This window comes from Barbatula barbatula (assembly GCF_947034865.1).
Source record: "Barbatula barbatula genome assembly, chromosome: 24".
NCBI lineage: Eukaryota > Metazoa > Chordata > Actinopteri > Cypriniformes > Nemacheilidae > Barbatula > Barbatula barbatula.
The window spans coordinates 16,905,703-16,924,094 of record NC_136787.1 but is presented as its reverse complement, the minus strand read 5'-3'; the positions used below and the strand labels follow the sequence as shown (position 1 = coordinate 16,924,094).

The 18,392-nt window shown below is 40.1% G+C and overlaps 3 protein-coding genes across 9 annotated transcripts in view; all 3 read right to left on the bottom strand.

The window, feature by feature from the left end:
* Positions 1–1,575, bottom strand: part of pitpnm2 (phosphatidylinositol transfer protein, membrane-associated 2) — a 41,448-nt gene extending 39,873 nt beyond the window's left edge. For 2 of the 3 annotated variants that reach the window (XM_079448496.1, XM_079448497.1), the window contains exon 1: positions 1,076–1,524. The gene's annotated coding sequence lies outside the window, so the exon portion shown is untranslated. Of the gene's footprint in view, positions 1–1,075 lie in introns of all 3 variants that reach the window. The other variant, XM_079448498.1, reaches the window with a different exon arrangement.
* A 438-nt stretch (positions 1,576–2,013) lies between these two features.
* mphosph9 (M-phase phosphoprotein 9) lies at positions 2,014–14,784 on the bottom strand. 4 transcript variants are annotated; one of them, XM_079448664.1, is made up of 25 exons: positions 14,649–14,760; positions 13,554–13,834; positions 13,319–13,466; positions 12,063–12,152; positions 11,481–11,938; positions 10,974–11,121; positions 10,723–10,795; positions 10,561–10,646; positions 10,295–10,414; positions 9,839–10,215; positions 9,510–9,659; positions 7,707–7,794; positions 7,256–7,471; positions 7,126–7,173; positions 6,973–7,037; positions 5,878–5,979; positions 5,638–5,754; positions 5,401–5,555; positions 5,165–5,326; positions 4,958–5,078; positions 4,800–4,885; positions 4,406–4,617; positions 3,327–3,395; positions 3,117–3,243; positions 2,820–2,843 (listed from the first exon to the last, which is right to left on the bottom strand). In XM_079448664.1, exons 2-24 carry the CDS (start codon positions 13,796–13,798, stop codon positions 3,142–3,144), a joined length of 3,438 nt encoding a protein of 1,145 aa, XP_079304790.1. In that variant the 5' UTR covers positions 13,799–13,834; positions 14,649–14,760; the 3' UTR covers positions 2,820–2,843; positions 3,117–3,141. The 4 variants fall into 4 exon arrangements, with proteins under 4 accessions (XP_079304789.1, XP_079304791.1, XP_079304792.1 ...); XM_079448663.1 differs by having other exon boundaries at positions 2,014–3,243; positions 14,649–14,784; XM_079448665.1 differs by having other exon boundaries at positions 2,014–3,243; positions 5,437–5,555; positions 14,649–14,779.
* Positions 14,785–15,343: 559 nt separating this feature from the next.
* Positions 15,344–18,148, bottom strand: cdk2ap1 (cyclin dependent kinase 2 associated protein 1). 2 transcript variants are annotated; one of them, XM_079448718.1, is made up of 4 exons: positions 17,940–18,148; positions 16,314–16,405; positions 16,095–16,221; positions 15,344–16,011 (listed from the first exon to the last, which is right to left on the bottom strand). In XM_079448718.1, the coding sequence occupies exons 1-4, from the start codon at positions 17,992–17,994 to the stop codon at positions 15,944–15,946; spliced, it is 342 nt and encodes a 113-aa protein (XP_079304844.1). In that variant the 5' UTR covers positions 17,995–18,148; the 3' UTR covers positions 15,344–15,943. The 2 variants fall into 2 exon arrangements, with proteins under 2 accessions (XP_079304844.1, XP_079304845.1); XM_079448719.1 differs by having other exon boundaries at positions 15,356–16,011; positions 17,997–18,040.
* Between the last annotated feature and the right edge of the window lie 244 nt (positions 18,149–18,392).

The window sequence follows — 18,392 nt, the reverse complement described above, 5'->3', positions numbered from 1 at the left end:
TTTATTAACTTTGCCAACGGAGCGTAACAGATCGGTAAGGTTTTATTGTTTAACAATTAGCTTACTATAGCTAACTTCTTGAGCTGCCTTTGACGCAGTCAAAAAAACATATTATAACCAGGCATTTGTTATATCCAGCAGGGACATAGTTACTAAATATATTGACTTTTTCATGTAGCATCACCCTGCAGGGGAGAACAGCCAGAGCCAGCTACCGATGGATTCAGCCTCGTAAATATAATAATATAATATAAATAATAATTTGTGATCGTAGGATCAACCAGTTATTCTGAGTGTAAATTCTTGAGTGAGAAGCGGCAGACTGTCCTTACAAAGTTGGATTTGCCCCACTTTTTAGAAACAGCCTTTGTGCACAACCAAGAGTTAATGTGTTGCGCACACTCGCATTTTGGAATTGTGCTGTTTTTCAACAGTGTTGTAAATAAAACTTAACTGCCGATTTCGACTTTGTGTACTCGTTTGGAAAACCCAAGAAAGTTATTACGGCAGCGGGAATAGACACGCCTTCCTTCTTTGCGTATACATTTAGCTTCTCACGAACTGACGTAGAAATAAGGGGGCGTGTTTAAACGAGGCGTGTTATACGGGTTTGGACGCCTCCACATTTAATGCTTTTAAATAAAATATCTCTTTTGCTTTGAGACTTTAACTTTTGCAATTTGACACGTCTAATAAATGCAAAGACAACTTTTAACACACCAAAGATACAGGAAAACACGAAATAGCGTCACACGACTCCTTTAACCAATCGTTTTGTGGTAAAACGTTGTAAACATAGTAGTCACGAGTAATAACACTTTAACTAGACTTAAAGATGTCAACGTCGTGTTCTCAAGGGCAGATTCACTAATCTCGTATTCAACAGCCTCGTTTAAATAACTCCGTTTAAAGCCAGACTTTATTTATTCATTTATTTACCTCACGAATGACAGCTGAGCACAGGCCGTGGCGCGCCGACACACCGGCGACGGTTGCAAACGGGCGGTTAAAATCCCAACGAATCGCGTTTAAATGTTTGATTTGGCGGACGCTCCGCGTGCACTGACCTTCTTACCGTTGCCGCGGGAAATTCAGCTCGAGTCAGAGCGGGGCGGCCATCGGCGTTCGGCGGCTTTAGCTCGCGCACATCCCGGCTGACGTCGACGTGGCTCCGGGTCCGTGTGCTGTACGCGCGAGCGGTCGGCTAGTGGTTTAGCCGGCTAAATGAGACAGGAAAGAGCGAGCGGACCTTTTATCTGCGCATTCCATTCGAAGTCTGACAGTCAAAAACACGCACACGTCAAAGAGGAAGTGACAGAACTGGTCTAACCGCACCGCTGCTGTCATCCACGTTGCATCGCTGTGTATCTGCCTCTAGATTAATTCCACCGCTGCTGGTGTTGTTGATGCTTACGGCGCGATAGCATGCAGGAAAGAACTGCACAGGTATGCGAGTCCGCGCTCCCGTGCGCGTCTGGTCTTACGCAAAACCTTGACCCAGCTACGCGTCCTTTCCTCTCGTCTATCTTTACCGCAAGCGCGAGCAGCATCATTTGTGCTGTGATATTATTGGATGGTAAAGTTGCCTCTCCCCTTCCTTTGGTGCCGCTTTTTCCATTGCATTAGCGCTATCTGCTGGTGTCACGATGCGCGTTTCAATGCAATTACAAGTGCACAAGTACAGTAAACGCATCAAAAGCACACTGGAAGATTTCGATGTCCTTGTGTTTTGATATGAAAAACATGCACAAATTCCCAAGAGGCTTTTCGTGTAAGTGAATGCAATTGAAAGCAAATATCTAATACGTGATGTACTCATCTGAGTGTCAACCAGTATTAGGAGATTCATATTAAGGTTAAAAGGATGCTATTTTTATGCATTTAAAAACAAGTTAGCAGACATTTCTAAAAGATGCTTTTTTTAAGTGCATGGTGACTACAGCTGTCAATGCAAAGCAAGTGCAGTATACAATGCAAGTTTACTTTTAAATGAGCATTTCAGATAACAGTAGTCCACTCATTTTATGTGCTTTATTTTACTTGTTGTAAAGACATTTGATAGCTTTTTTTGTGAAGAGGAAGATTTGTCAATAGGAAAAACACTGCCAATGATGAATAAACATTTATTTTGAAACATTTATGGGTTTGAAATGGCATCAGCCGGATAAACTTTTCTTGGTTAAAAAAATCTCGCTATTGATTTAAAGCTAATCACGTTGTAAACGTGTTAACCTGTCATGTTAACAACACATGCTGAGTTTCTGTTAACATGCACCCAGATCGTTTTTAAACACTTCTTCTTCACCACTGCTCAATGCATCCTCGTGCAATGAGGACACACGCAGGAGTCTGTTCTAAATCTGACTTCGTTAAATAAACCCAAGCACACATCATTATGCAGATTTAATTGTCAAACATTTGAGTGTCACAGTAAATCACTTCCATGAGCTACACAGAAACAATGAACTGCCAACAGCTAAAAATGAAAAAGCAGAGAAGAGCAAATTTCAGATTTCATGCATCAAAGTTAGCAGCGCATCCTGTGCATGTCCCATTTCAACGTGTCTGAGGTCTTTCTTTGAAAACGTTTGTGTAAACGGTCTGCTGGTTTGAGTTCTTTTCTGTGCAGGAGATACTTTTTAATAAGGCCATTTTGTCATTTTATACAGACATGATCATTCTCTGCTGGAGTATGGCACAGGCATTATAATGTGTATAGGACACACACAGGGAAAGCAAATGAAGAAAACCTGTTTCAAAATCCCCACAACTTAAGAATCAAGAACGTAAGAGTGTGTAATGAACTTCTGCACATGAATTAAACAGACTGCGAATGATCTGCCCTGCAGGAAAATAAAAATATATACACCATTCGAGCATACAACTTTCATATTACTGACACATTAAAAAAGTAAACGTTTTTACAAATCTGGATATTATTAAAATATACTTTATAATATGTTCATTGTGTAACAAAACGTATAAAATAGATCCTACGGTAACAAAAGTAGAAATATTTACTGAACATGTACATCAGAGTCTGTGGAACGTCTTTACTAATTGTAAAATGTATTCATACGGTCCAGGATGAAGTAAGCCACCATAACATTTCGTACCATGACGTACCACGGTGGCTTCAGGCTAGATGTTGGTAGAAGACCGCAGGATGTTAAATCGTTTCAAAGTCATGCGAATGAACCCGAGGTCGCGGTTCACTTTCTCTAGGCGATTCTCCAATGACACCTGGACAAAAAACAAAGAACGAATGTCAGCCTGATGCACAGAAACTATTGGTGTATTTAAAGGGAATGCGATCGTGTTCTCACCTCATCCAACCTGCTCTGCAACGTGACTCGACCCCCGGCCCCTGGAATCCTGCTTAGCGCCGCTTCAATCTGAGAGAAATAAATGAATAAACAATGCAGGAGAACGTCACAGCGCTCAGTAAAACTGCTGAAGGCACTGCTGTTGGAAACAGTTTAGCTTAAACAACCGGGTTTTGAATTATCACTTCTCAGCATGAATAGGAAAAGGAAAGCCTGTTCTTAAAATAGCGATGATTAACATGCAGCGGTTACGTAACGTGCAGTGCTGAGGTCACAGTATTGATTCCACACTCGCAGTCGGTGAGCGAGTCACATGCTGGATAAACAGTCAGGCACACAGCAACCTTGACAAACCATTATTAATAAAGTACATACGTATATGATAATGCTGAAGAAATAACACTAAATATTTTACATTTAAAATAGTCTTGTCATACATTCATGTGCTTCAGATATGCAATAAAGGTTACACATATTTTTGTACGTTGGTTACGCTAGGAGTCAAGTCAAATCTTTATAATCTCTTGTTTTCTATGTTTTTATTGTACGACAGCAGGATCTTCTATTTAATATTTTATGCACTTTATTTTTTCTGCTGTTAAATTAAAAAAAGCAATCTTCATTGGCGTTTTGATGTGTTGAAATGTCAGCGGGTTTAAAAATATATCGTGAAAATACAACATGGTATAAAACAAAAAATATTTTAATATAACAATTATTGTGTCGGTTGAGTTGCAAACATATGACATGCATCAACACATATCATGTTTTAACTAAGCTTCCTTAAATCCTTTCTTAATTTTAAATTAATTTACAAATTATAATTTTTTTTCTTTGAAAGACCTATACAATTGTTTATTAAATTGTACACGTTGCATGATACAACAAAAAATATCATTGCAACTGAAATGTTTTCAAAATGAAACTTTTTATTTTCAGTTGAAGATATTATGACACTGTCGTATTACGAACCCAATATCGTGTATTGTATCGATACACCAAACAAATGGCCATATTGTGCAACATTTATCACAGAAAGGCAGATCTTTGTATAACAACAGGAAATATCCCACAATCACCTGCTGCTTTTCCTGTGTGAGCTCATCAAAGAGACGTTCTGCGTCAGCCAATGACTGAATGCGAGGCTGACAGGAGAGGGGCGGGTCATCGCCTTGCGTCTGCAGTGAAGTGGCTCCAGCATCCTGTTCCTGCCAGCTGTGTCTGTGTGTCCGATCATCAGACTCGCTGTTCTCCGCAGTCTCGGATGAGTACACACTCGACTGAGACTTCACTGTGGAGGAAATTCACACTAGACTCAGACTTCCTGCAGGAAATACCAACGCTTACAAGGACGTAAAACAAAGTTTGAGGTTAAAGAGAAAAGTTCGTGCCAATGTTACAATGATTTATTTGGCAATTGATCAGAGAATGTCAAAAAGAGGAAAATTATTCAAATGAAAAAAGCTCCGATACCTTCTGTAAACTGTAACCTCTTCCTTGGGCTCGGATAAGACGGTTGAGACGAACCGATGCCGTTTAGATCAGAAACTAAATCAAACCTTAAAGAAACAAGGCGGTGAATATCTGAAAGACTGTTGAGAACACGTGACGTCGACGCACAGAAATGTTACCTGTTCTGCAGATGCTCTTGGTAAGGAAGAGGGTGACCAAACGCGGTGGAGTAGTTCTCTGTCGGGCAGCGTTTAGGACTGGATTTGGCTGACCGAGGCGTGAGTAACGTGTCTCTCTTTGCTAACATAAAAGAACAAAAATCAAATCAAGTTTGACTTCCAGCACGGAAAGGTGTGAGGAGCCGGGGGCTGTCAGGGGTCACTCACTGGGTGTAGAGAGAGGAACAGCTCTCTGTTCTCTGGGGGGCAGTGACGAAGACCTGTGACCGTCTGGAGATAAACTCCTCTGAGCTCTCAGCACAGCCCCAGTCCTGTCCTGTGCCGCTTCCACGAAGGCCACTGTAGGTCTCCTTCTAGCCAACCCTGAAACTAACAAAACACAAAAAAGGATGACTACACACAACAACAGATCAGTCCAAAAACAAAAACGTCCTTGGACGTACTGGAAGATGAGAAGTTGGTCTTGGACAGAGCTCGACCTTCAGTGGTTTTGGTGTCCTCCATCTGAATGAGAGCTTTCATCATGGGCGTCAGAGGAACGTCTCTCTTCCTCTGCTCGTCAGGATGAACCTGCTCTCTCTCTGGAGGAGACAGACGTCTGGAGACAGAGGGACGGAATAAATATACAACAAATGATTTAGGATGGAAAAGATTGCGTGATGTTTATTATCGTCTCATACCCTCTGACTGTTTGGTCTGATGATTTTCCAGAGGTCTGAGCAGCACCGTTCCTCACGCTACATTCATCCCGCGGTCTTCTGCTCGGAGACAGCAGCAGATCGGGGTGATGGAACAATCTGACAACACAAAGACTATGTTTTAGATTAGAAGAGATAATAGCAATCTGTGTATATCTCTATTTCAACCAATGTTGAATGTTCTCTCATTCATTTGTGTTTGTGTGTGGAGATGTTTGGTACCCTGCTCCAGATGGCTGGGAGTGTCCATGGAGAGACTGACGGGTTTTCACCAGAGTCTCGTGTTGTAACTGACGCACTTGAGATTCCAGCTTTGAGATGGTCCTACAAAACAATAAAGGGAAATTATCAAGATTAAACATCAAGACCTATTACAAGACTTTAGGGGCAGATAACACTTCATATTAGTGTGTCGAAATAGAACATGTAAAAATGAAGGAACTTGAAAAGTACAGGAAATTCACAGGTAAAACACTGTGTAGATGAAATTCTTTTAGTAACTTATTGTAAACGTTCATATATCAGGCCCCAGAAGAGTAATCACAGTACTCGAGTCCCCTTGAACCAGAAGTTTTTACTTCCGTATTATGACGCATTTCCGAGCAAAATAGAATTCTGGCCGTGGCTTTCCTCTTTCTCTGCAATTTGATTGATGTAAAAAAAGCCATTGCATTTTTAAATAGAACTGGCAGCAGAATGGGAGGAGTTAAGGGATGCTCCGCCCAAGCCATCTAACATATGTTGTAATTACGTGACCTTTTCAATGTAATTACGTATTACGTGAAGTCGTGAGAGAGCAAGGCGAGCATTTGTGTTTTAATAAAGCTTTTTTTTATATTTTAGAAAATTTGCTTCACTAGATTAGTCTGGTATCGTTTAAAGCCCTTTCAAGCTGCACTGAAACTGTAATTTTGACATTCAACCATTTGGAGTCCACTATATGGAGAATAATCCTGGAATGTTTTTCATCAAAAACCATAATTTCTTTTCGACTAAAGAAAAAAATACATAAACATCTTTGATGACAACCGGGGTGAGTAAATTATGATGAAAATGTATGTTGAAAGGGAACAATTTCAGGAATAACAGGAATGCATTATTCAATTTTAACTGAAGATTAAAATCAATTAATTCACAATTTTTAAAAAGAGAATGACCCACATTGATAAACTATTTAAAATAAACGCTGCAATATTTCATGAACAAATAGGCACTGTTATGTTTTTTCTAAGGGACTTTAACACCTCTAATTAATAAATGCATTATAAAATAAATATTACAACAACAATTTTTTAAAACTATATTTATATTATTTACCTTTTCAGGTCACATATTTGTTCATTGGCATCAATCAGCTTGTTTTCAGTTGAAGTCAACTTGTCCTGTTAAAAAAATCAAAAACAATGACATCATCCGTTCTTCTACATGTACTGTATTTGGAAAGAACCACAAATTCATAGATGATGTCACCTTTGTTCCCTCGTGATCTCTTCTCAAGACATCGTACTCGTGTAGTAGCTTAACAAACAGAAACACACACATCACCACACTGACAGAAGAGCGTGACAGCAGATTTAAAGATGACGGAATGGCATCTCACATCCTGCAGCATCTTGTGTTCTTTCATCAGACGCGCCTCCGTCTCATCCACCTCTTTACAGGCACTCTGGACGGCGTCTTCCAGCTGCCGCAGGCGGTTCTTCAGTTTGGCCACGATGCCATCCTTCTCACGGCTGCTGTGTTTGGTTTCCTCTATCCTCTGCTGCAGGGCCCGGACCGCAGCACCGGCCGCATCGTACCGCTCCGGCCACTCCGCCTGCAATACAAATACAAACTTTATCACCCAAAACCATTCTATTATAGCTGTTAAAGTGCATCTTTTGTAAACAAAAGATATTTTGAGAAATGTCTCAGTGGTTTGAAGTCAATGAGGTTCTAGATTTTTAGATCAGTCTTAAATTATATATAATAATTGTGATTTCCACAGCACAATATCCACTCGCGTCTCTCTTCAACATCAGTATGTCATATTTCCTGGTGTCGAGACATACCAGATGTCTTTCCAGGAGCTGGTTTTTGATCTCCAGTCCTCGAATGCGCGTGCTGGCTTCTGTTAGCGCTCTTTCCAGGTGCTGACATCTGACAAACCATGATGAAAGACACAATCAGTCAGAGATCAGCAGACTCTCTTTAGTCTTTATCGTCTCATACAGCAGATGTACGTCAACATCTCCCTTTATGTCAATTAACACATACAAATACATTAGATTAACTGGGTATTAGATATCGGATTTGAGAATGATGCCTGAATGAGGGCAGTGACATTACTGATGCACAGATGTACTAATATTGGGTAAAAATGTAAACAATTTAATCCGTTGGCCAGAAGAGATCATCTTAAAATCCAGAAGGGAAAAAGGTCTGTGTAACGCTTCACAATTAGATTTTCAGACCATACACTGCAAACCCAAAAAAGAAAACCTGGATCGAAATGACTGTTTTTTCGGGGGCTACTTTGTCAATGGATTCTTGTTCTTTTTTCATTTTACTTTAGCTAAATTGTGACTCAATAAATGATGATTTAAAAAATGAAAACTAACCGATTTTCAGGTTGTCGTCTTGTCATTTGCGCTGTGGGCTTTACCATTAGCATGGGGGTGTGGACTACTGGTACATGGTTGGCACAGGCTGATGGTCTTGCTCTGCTCTGCGCTGTGCCAGTGCCCTGTATAAATCTCAGGTTTAAGTTGAATTGACCTTTTTTTTTTAGAGGTGTATTCATTTACATTGACAATCACAATCTATTAAAAAAAATCCATGTCTGTGCACATGTGTGTTTGTTTTCTGCATCACCCAGACACATATTGCCTACCCTCAATAGCCACATGTTTTAACAAAGACTTTGAAGTTGAGCTGGCGCAAGCATAATGTATGCGTCCGGCATGCGCTACTGCATGGACGTTAGGAAGCTTAAACAAACTTCGCTAACTCGGACACAAAGAAACCAGAAACTGTTTTTTTAAGAAGCTGGTAAATGTTTTTGTGAATAAATGGCATATTTAACCCATAGCCCGTCTGCTCATCTTCAACATTGATCTCCTAAATTTTAAACTAAACAATACTTTTGTCAAGTGGCAGAACAATGCGAAAGTTAGCATACTGTAACCAAACCATGGTTAATAGTTTTTTTACCATGGTTAAACTATTGTAACCATTTTTATGGTAAATTCATATTTAAATAAATATAAATTCACAGTGGGCATCACTGCAGGGCTTGGGAGCAAACGGGCGTAATAGGCAATGCGCAGCTGGGTGAAACTTACAATTGAGATTTACACAGGGGCATGACCAAGTAACCAACAGAGCCGCTCACTTGCACGGAGCAGAGAAAAACCCATCAGCCTGTGCCGTCCATGTAAATTATTGCAGAGTAGTACACATCCCATGTTAATGGTATAGACGATGGCAAGAGGAAAAAAATTTTAATTGGTCAATTTTAATTTGTTTAATCATGATCATTTTGTTGAGTTACAATTTATTAAAAGTAAAATAAAAAAATGTAAAGTAACCAAAAAAGTTTACATGGTTTCAATGTTTCATTTTTGCATTCGCATTGTATGGTCTGAAAATTGAATTGTAAAGCGTTACACGGACCAAAAAAATATTTAATCTTTATGGTGTATAGAAAAGCATTTTGTCAGTTTTTTTGTCATATAAAAAAAGGGTCACAAATCTTTTTTGCACTCCTATGCTCTGATCTGACACACAGTGGTTGTCGTTTTTATCTTTAACTTATGCACAAACATGCTGTTCTGTCTTTTGTGGCAGTTCATCAGTGCACCACGATCTCTTACCTCTCAAGTAGCATCTGGTTGCTTTTCTGCATGTCTAGAGGCAAATTCACCAGGTCCAGTTTCTCTTTCAGTGCACTTATCTCTGCCTCGTAGTACACTCTCAGATCGGCAATGTGCCGGGAGTGTTTCTCTCGAAGGTTTTGTCTTAACCTACCAAAAGAAGAGAAATTAAAGACGAGGGTCTATCAGTTATTAAAGTACAGATCAAACACATCTTACATCTTTATCTCAATAGTAAATATTTAAATTTAGGCTCTGTTTAACAGTGTAAAATGGTGAAAGGTGCTCTAAAAAAAATGTTGTATTGAAATAAAATGCTGATTGTTTACAGCGAGTGGACCACAGGATCTTCCAGTGAGGTGGTTCTGTCCGGCCTCCCGTCGGTTGGTCCGGGGCTGCACATCTCTCGAGAGGGCAGTCCTCTGTGCTGTACGGTGACGGTGGCGGTATGACTGCCCTCATCCTCGCTGTAAGCCTGATTGGCTCTGGGGTCGGGAGGCTGCTGCGTGGACAAGCTGCTGGCGTTGGAGATGCAGTCGGTGTCGCTGTGGCTGCGCAGGGCTGCGGAGTCCGGACTGACAGGAGCTCCCCTGCGGCCGGCACAGACTGCGATCCGCGCGGACGGACTGCTGAAGTGAGAGGGAGACGTGAAGCCTGATGTGCGATCTGAGTGTTTCACGTGCACCGTGGAGTCCAGAGTCAACACCTGGAGGAGAGATCCACAGGTCAGGACACACTCCAGACACTTCACTCATTTATTCGTTCTGCTTTTCATCTGCACTGACCTGAGGGGAGGAGTTCGAGGAGTTGATTAAGGAATCCCACTCGCGACCTTTGGGATCTGCTCCGTGTTTGCTGTGATAGATCTCACGCAGAGATACAGAGAGTTGACTCTCATCTGGAATCTGTGTGCAACAGAGAAAACGAAGAGGCGAGGAAATGATTCTTGCATCTTGACAAAGGTTTCTGAAAACAAACTGTGCAAAATAAGACAAGATGCATCTGTTAAGAAAGATTTCTTAAGGGAGCCGTTTGCAGAGCTCATTTGTACCTGATGTAGAATAAAGGAACCACTTTCAAAGTTGTCAGGCAGGGGGCGATACAACTCAATCTCATCCAGCTTCCAGTACGAGAGGCCTACAAAATGACACAGTTAAAAAATCCCTTCTTTAAAACAACCTAACAACAAACAGAAACAAGTGAAATGTGTTACCGGATGCCTCAGACATCAGACTGTCACTTCTCTTCAGATGCAAAGAATTCAGGGAGGCTAAACTGCATCCACGCTGGAAAAACACAGACGTCAGAGAATACCAACACACTGTATACGATGATTCTTCAACCAAGCTTTAAAGTTCATGTTCTCTGAATAGTTTAGAATTCATCTCATGTGAGGTTATATGTATCATGTGACTCATCCTATTTGATTTAAGATCCATAAAAAAAAACATTTTGTGTGTTTACATTATGTAAAGCATCGACGTTCTCTTTAGGAGATCCGGCTCCCGGCGAAGTCCTGTCTCTCTCCACCGCTTGTGACGTCCTGCTCTGGGTCCTTCTGTTCTTTCTCTGTTTATGTTTTTGCCGTTGGGCCCACGAGGTCAGGGGTTGACTTAAGAAAGAGAGAAATGTCACAACCATCATGAAAAAGTCATGAACTAAAAGCACAAGCTCAATCTGTTTATCATTCATGTTGATATGTGATAAATGTAAAGGTCCAGTGTGTCATTTTTTTGGAGGATCCATTGACAGAAATGCAATATAATATACCATGTTATTTCCTAAATAGGTAAACTAACTATGTTATCTCCTTCGGCAAAGAAGCGAAAACACGACACTTAGTTCTGTGTCAGCCACCATAGTTCTTTGAAAGTGGTGTGTGGGTGGAGTGAGCCGATGGTTGCAACTCGCAACCACTATATGCAGCAAATTTCAGTTGCTTCAATTTTAATAACTAAACGTTAAAATTACCTTTTAACTGTCTGTTTATCATTCACTTGATAAGACACACTAGCTGTGGTCGTCTGGAGCTTGTCATTGGCTGTGATGGTTCTGATCAGCGGGTTTGGGCTCAGCGGACTCGTGTCAGGTATAGGAGACTGTGTAAAACTGCCATTCTGCGGATTCGGAGACCACAGCCCGTCATCCCTCCCTTCTGCTGAACCTGCCCGTCCCGGGTCCAATCCGTGTTCCCAGGTGGATAAAGTCCCATATCCGCTGCTCAGCACGGTGACCATCCCCTCCTCAGAGTTCTCGTGAGGGTGTCCGGTGAGCTGCGGTGCCGGGGTCGAGGGTCGGAATGCACGTTCAGTTGCCGGGTGTTCTGGAAGCTCGGGGTTCCTTCCGGATTGCAGGTCCGGCGAGCGCATATGTGAGTTTATTTTTCGGTTCTGTAACTGCACTAATGCCTTAATTTCATCCTGTATGAGCTGGACAAAAAAACAAGTGGCACTGATATAATAAATGTTTCAATCTTTTGATGGATGCGGAGTAATATACTGATAGTTGTCAAGCACAATAGAGTGTGAAAGCACAAACACAATAATAACACACCTGTATTTGGCACTGGTACTGTTCCTGTTGAGCAAGAATCTGTTCTTGATATTGCTTTTCCACCAACTGAAAGAGATGCAGCCACCGTCCCTGTTTTAATGAAGAAACACAACAAATAAAATGTCAAGACCATCTCAGTTTGTAATTACATTCTGTGGTCTGTTTGATGGTTCAGTAGAAGATACAGTCTGGTTTGGAAGGGTGGGCTGGATCACAGTGAACTTCGGTACAGATCACACCCTTTGAATAATTCGATTGTGTACATTTCTTAGACATACAGCTCTGGATAAACTATTTAGAGACCCCTCCGAAATATATGTATTTTTTTTGTTTTTCTGAATTAACTATTTCTAGGTATGTGTTCAGAATTCCAAACAAAAAAGTTTTATTAAATGTGCATTTATTTGAAGAAAATGAAAACTCGACAAACTGGTCAAAATAACAAAAAAAGATGGGATGTATTCAGAACTTGAAAACTGCAAAGTAAATAAATTAATATTAAGTTTAAAAAAACACAATCCTATTGTTGTACATGTATTTAAAGGGATAGTTCACCCATACGTGAAAATTGTGTCATGAATTACTTCCAGAAATTTTTCCAAACCTCTATAAATGTCTTTATTCGGATGAACACAAAAGATGTTTGGAAGAATGTTCCAAACTGAGATTTCAGGGCCACCTTTGACAACCATTTTAATGCATTTACATTTAGTCATTTAGCAGACGCTTTTTTCCAAAGCGACATTCTTCCACCTTTCTTTCTTTGTGTTCATCAGAACAAAGACATTTATACAGGTTTGGAACAACTTGATGTTTAGTAATTCATGAAAAAATTTTTGGGTGAACTATCCCTTTTAAAAAAAATTGGTAAAATAAATATCACTTGAATGGAATTGGACACCATACATGTAGGAGTGCTAATTAATCTCTTTATTTTTTCCAGAGCTGTAAAGTAGCATTATGTTGTCAGCAGGGCTCTTGTCAAAATGTCCTTTTGCTCAAGAGCAAATACTAGTTTTTTGCCCGCTTTAAAACAATCAAAAACCACTGCAACAATATCATCATCCTTCAATTTTACGCAACTGCAGATGACACGCTTCTAAAGGTGGTGGATATAGTGGATCAGCTGTGTTGTGGTTTGTTCTCAACAGCTCTGAACATCTATGTAGCTGCTGCAATCCTTCGGGAGACCCCAGACGACGACCCCAAAAAACCTGGGCCATGACAGCTGTCAGAGAAGAACAGCATCTGCGTACCTCACAGTCCTTCCAGATCTCAGGGTCTGTCTCTCCACTGCTCTGGATCTCCTGCACCAGGGCTCTCAGGGTCTCTATAGAGCTAGGGTTGATGAAAGGCAAACTTCTCCCTGAGCCGAACTCCTCCTCGGTACGAAGACATAGATTCCTGAAGCATGCGACACCAAGAAAAAGAGTCATGCTAGGTCAAACTGCCTCACAGAAAAATCTAAAACACTGCACAACAGTTACAGACCTTATTTTGTCGGAAATGTTGCATGTAGCAGAGGGCCGATTCGCCCCTTCTGTCACCTGTAGGAATCCCTCCAGGGTCTGGGCGGGGTGGGACGCGCAACGCTCCTCTTCGGGGAGTCCAGACACAGTGTCCTCAGAGGAGACGATGGACACCTCACTCTCCTTCTCTCCATTGGCACTGATGTGATCGTGGCTCAGGGCCACAGAACTGGACACGTCCTCAGAGATGCTGTCATCTGTGGACATGCTTAAACAGCCGCGTGCAGTGACCGTGTGCGAGCGCTGGGGAAAAACACACAGAAATCACATTTGCTTTAGTGTTATGCATTACAGGTGTCTGTTATTGTATTATATTTGACAGCTTCTGTTGCCTACGTTAAATCAATTACATTTGACACATAAGAGCAATGAATATGAATGAAAATAAACATATGAATACGACTACAAATATGCCTGAATGTGGACATGAATATTATCGTCTGAATATGAATAACTTTTTTGGATCTAATCTTAACGTAAGTCTCGAGAGCATCAACTCCAAGGTCTTAAATAGGACTAGAAACATGATTAAATATTGAATAAACATCCAATCACACAAATCTGATTTTATGAGACAAATAATTGTGTTGTATGAGCATGTTATGTGTCTCCCAACTGTGTGTACATGTCATTCATTCCTACGAGCTTGAATAAAGACCAACAGCCTGACATTAAGTTATAACAACACTAATCCCGTCAGCATTCATTCAAATTCATTTGATAAGGAGAAAAGATCTTGTGTTAGCAGTGCAGTTTAAAGAGTCATTGACATTCATTCATTCATTCATTCATTCATAGAATTACGCACAACATACACAATCACAGAACGATATGCAGAGAAATGACGTAATAAACACTAAATGTACACCTGGGGTTGCGTCATACGGGATCGATAATACAATAGAAATATGTGAACCAGCCATCAAAACACACGCGAGCGAACAGGAAGCGCCATAACGCGCGCGACCACATCGAAAGCTCGAGCATCACCTCTGCAGCAAACACGGTCCGTTCAAAGTCCGCCGCCATCATAACTTCTTAACATCGCGTCACTTACTTGTTACTTTGCATCGTCACTTCTTCTCCCATTTTGACATTTCCTCATGTCCCGCGCGCTCGCTCTCTCTCTCTCATCTGTCACTGTTTCTCGCTCAACCTTCCAACGTTTCAACCACCCAACGACGACACACTGCGCCGCGAGTCGGCATTGGCTGAAAGACTTCCACTGGCGTGACCCGATTGGCCGGAAGAAGGATTCGATGTAATAGCGCGCTCTGCGATTGGCTTAGCGGACACGATTCTGCGCATTTCAAGAACACAACAGTAGTTCCGATTGGCTGTCGTTTGAGTAACATCGCCACATTGGCTGTTTTGCGTTTGATTTACAATTCAACCCGGAAGTAATTAATGTAACTGCGCTCTTTTAATGTTAACGTTGTGTGTTTTAATGTTAGTAACATTAATGTTTTAATATTACGTAATACTTTTATTGTTCATTTATTTTCGGGTTGAAGTGGGAATTATCACTTTTCCGAGCGTTACGTGAAGGCAGCACGTTTTCTTTGTATAATTTAACGCTGCTGAAAAAGTACTGAAAATACTCTTTTATATTGTAATCCCATATTTACGTTTGAATTATGAACGAATATATCCAAACGTAAGAGACTGTCGTATATCGTGAAACGATCATGACCAGACTACAGTGAAATATTGCACAATATTCTACAGTAACATATTTATCAAAAATGACCACGACAAACATTTAATACACAATGAATGTCATATTTATTGACAGATATACAAAATTTAAAAGAGTGACCTTTTTGTCTTTACATGAAAATACATTTTATTACACAAGGTAATAAATAGAAATAAAGGCTAACGTAATGGCAACACTATAATAATACTTTTCAGTATCTCCCAAATGAAAAGAAAACTCACCTATCTATTGTTGTGGTCGATGAGGAAATACCACCTGAGACCTATTTCTAAATCTAGTCTAAACCTGTAAAAAACATGCAAGTTTCTAATTTAAGACCTTGAATCTGGGTGCATGCATTTTTTGCTTTTTTATTACCATGTGGTCAAAAACAAACAAGAAAAAAGATAAAAGCTAATAAAATGTATAAAAAACTCAAATGGCAACTGTTCCAAATGTCAGCATTTATAAATCAGAAGATATATTTTATGAACTTTTTCCCTCCAAGCCACAAATGAAATATGCAACTTATAACATAAATGCTGCATTGATTGTTTTATCCCCTTGAAGGAAAGGCATGCATGATTCCCGTGTGAAAGGGTTTCAGAAGACACAGTTCTTTTTGCTGTAAGTATAGAAAGATGACTTCAGGGCTAGGATCTCGCATTGCGTTCTGTTTCTGCCAGACACTCCCGAACCAGCCCTCTTGCATGAATGATACCTTCAACACAAAATAAAAACATTTAAGAAAACAGTAATATTCTTAAAAACAAACACAGAACTTTTTTCACAATGAACACAAACCTCTTTTAAGTCGTTCCATTGCACTTTTACTCCCTGCATATGTCGGTCTGATCTCCTTCCCAAGTTCTTCAATAATGGCAAGAAGTTCAGCATATTTACTCTGGGGTACTTGGCTACCATTTGGTCCCTGAACATTAAATATATGGAAAGAAAAGCCAATATTTCAATCCGTCGATGTGATGTACAAGTTATGTTATGATTTCAGTGTTTAAAAATCACCTGTGGGAACCCCAGTGATGGTGGTCCAAAGTCATTTAGAATTGGTTTGTATGACTGTACTGTCGCCATAGAAGATGGAGAGGGAATGCTCACTGTTAAGAGCGAAACACATTAAAACACATGAAACAACACTGTTTATACAAATATACATCGATCAAACCATATATCTACACAAACACATCATTCTAATCTCAAATGTTTTTATTGATGTTATGTATGATAAGTATTTAATTGTAAAAATGTCCTGTTGTATTGGACTTTTTTAAATTTGAATACTATATTTATGTAAAATTTCAACGTTGACTTTATACATCAAATGGCAAATTGTGTATGAGCATTTGGCAGATACGGTTTAAACTAAATGAAAATGTTGTTCAGAATGCAGCTGCCAGAGTTCAAACCAGGTCCAGGAAATACCATCACATAACCCCAATGTTATCAACCCTTCACTGGCTACACATTAAGTATCGTATTGACTTTAAAGTTCTTTTAATCACTTATAAAGCCTTCAAGCGTTTAGCCCCTACCTACCTAACAGAGCTTCTATCACACTACAACCCATCACGCTCTCTAAGATCTCAAAACGCAGGACTTTTGATAATACCTAGAATAACTAAATTCACCAAACGGGGTCGAGCTTTCTCATACGTAGCACCTAAACTTTGGAATAGCCTTTCCGACACTATTCGAGGATCAGACACACTCGCCCAATTTAAATCCAGATTAAAGACGCATCTTTTCAGCCAAGCATTCACTTAAATGCAAAATAAACCACCGGGAGACTGCTGACATTAGATATTATTTACTAGGTGTTTATATAACAAGTTAAACTATTCATGTAGTGTGTTTTACCTTTTTTGTGTTTTTCTTATTTTCCCCTGTAAAGCTGCTTTGGAACAATGCAAATTGTGAAAAGCGCTATATAGATAAAATTGAATTGAATTGAAAAATGTAAAACGTTGCCTTAACAATACACTAAAATTAACAATAATGAGAAAGTATTAAGTGGAAAGGACTAAATAGTAATATAGAATGAAACCTAAATAGCGATATAAAAAACGAAAATAAGAACTAAATCGCATCATACGTGATTAAAACGTAAACACAAATGTAATAATATAAATGCTATTTCGAGAGACAAATCCTGAATTAGTGCACCTTATGTAAAAGCGTCTGCATTAAATGAACAATGAATGGCGCAACACCACCGTCCACCGCCAGGTGTTCCCAAAGAGCAACAAAACACAGCACGTCTGAATCCGATCAATCAACAACCCGAGAGACAATCATGGAGGGAACGGCACGGGCTTGATCTTAGCCACTAAAAGGATTCATTTTTATCACAATCCAGAGGCCTACACACAACACCATCCGGCCACGGCGCGACGCGGACCCATCGGGATGGACCCGAACATCCACCGTTCGGCGTTATTTAACCCGGCCGATTCCGAGGAACGCGTTTTTTTCACTAGTAATAATGGCGGATGTGAAGGATCTGACCCTATAGCGATCAGACCGGACAAAAACTACACACGACTGTTCCCCAGGTATTCTCTCTCTCACGCCAGCTTTTACACTCGATTAAATTCACTCCAGAACGACACTTTCCGCGCTTTTTCGCCATACCTTGGTTCCCTGAAGTTCCCGGAAGGTGTTGATGGGGATTGGGTTTGTAAGACATACCTGAAGAGATAATAAATAAGAGAAATAAAATTGTCCCTAAAATGAGCGGAGCGTCCGTCTGCCAGACACTTTTTGTTTACAGCGGAGCGGCACCGGCAAACATGGCCGCGTCACTCCTCATGACACCCACAATGCTGTCCATCATTACCATCACAATAATCACAAATCATCATTATTAAAATAAACCAGTGCCGACCGTCATCACCGTCACAATAAACAAATAATAAATAATTATCAATGCTTTCAATCTTTGCCTTCACATTTCATACAAATCCTAAAAATGACAAGTTCTGTCCTGGAACTTTGAGAATTATTTTAATAAAAAAGTCATTTGTGAAAGACATGAAATTATTTGTTTTTAAATCTGTAAATAACTATATGGTTTTGAGAACTATT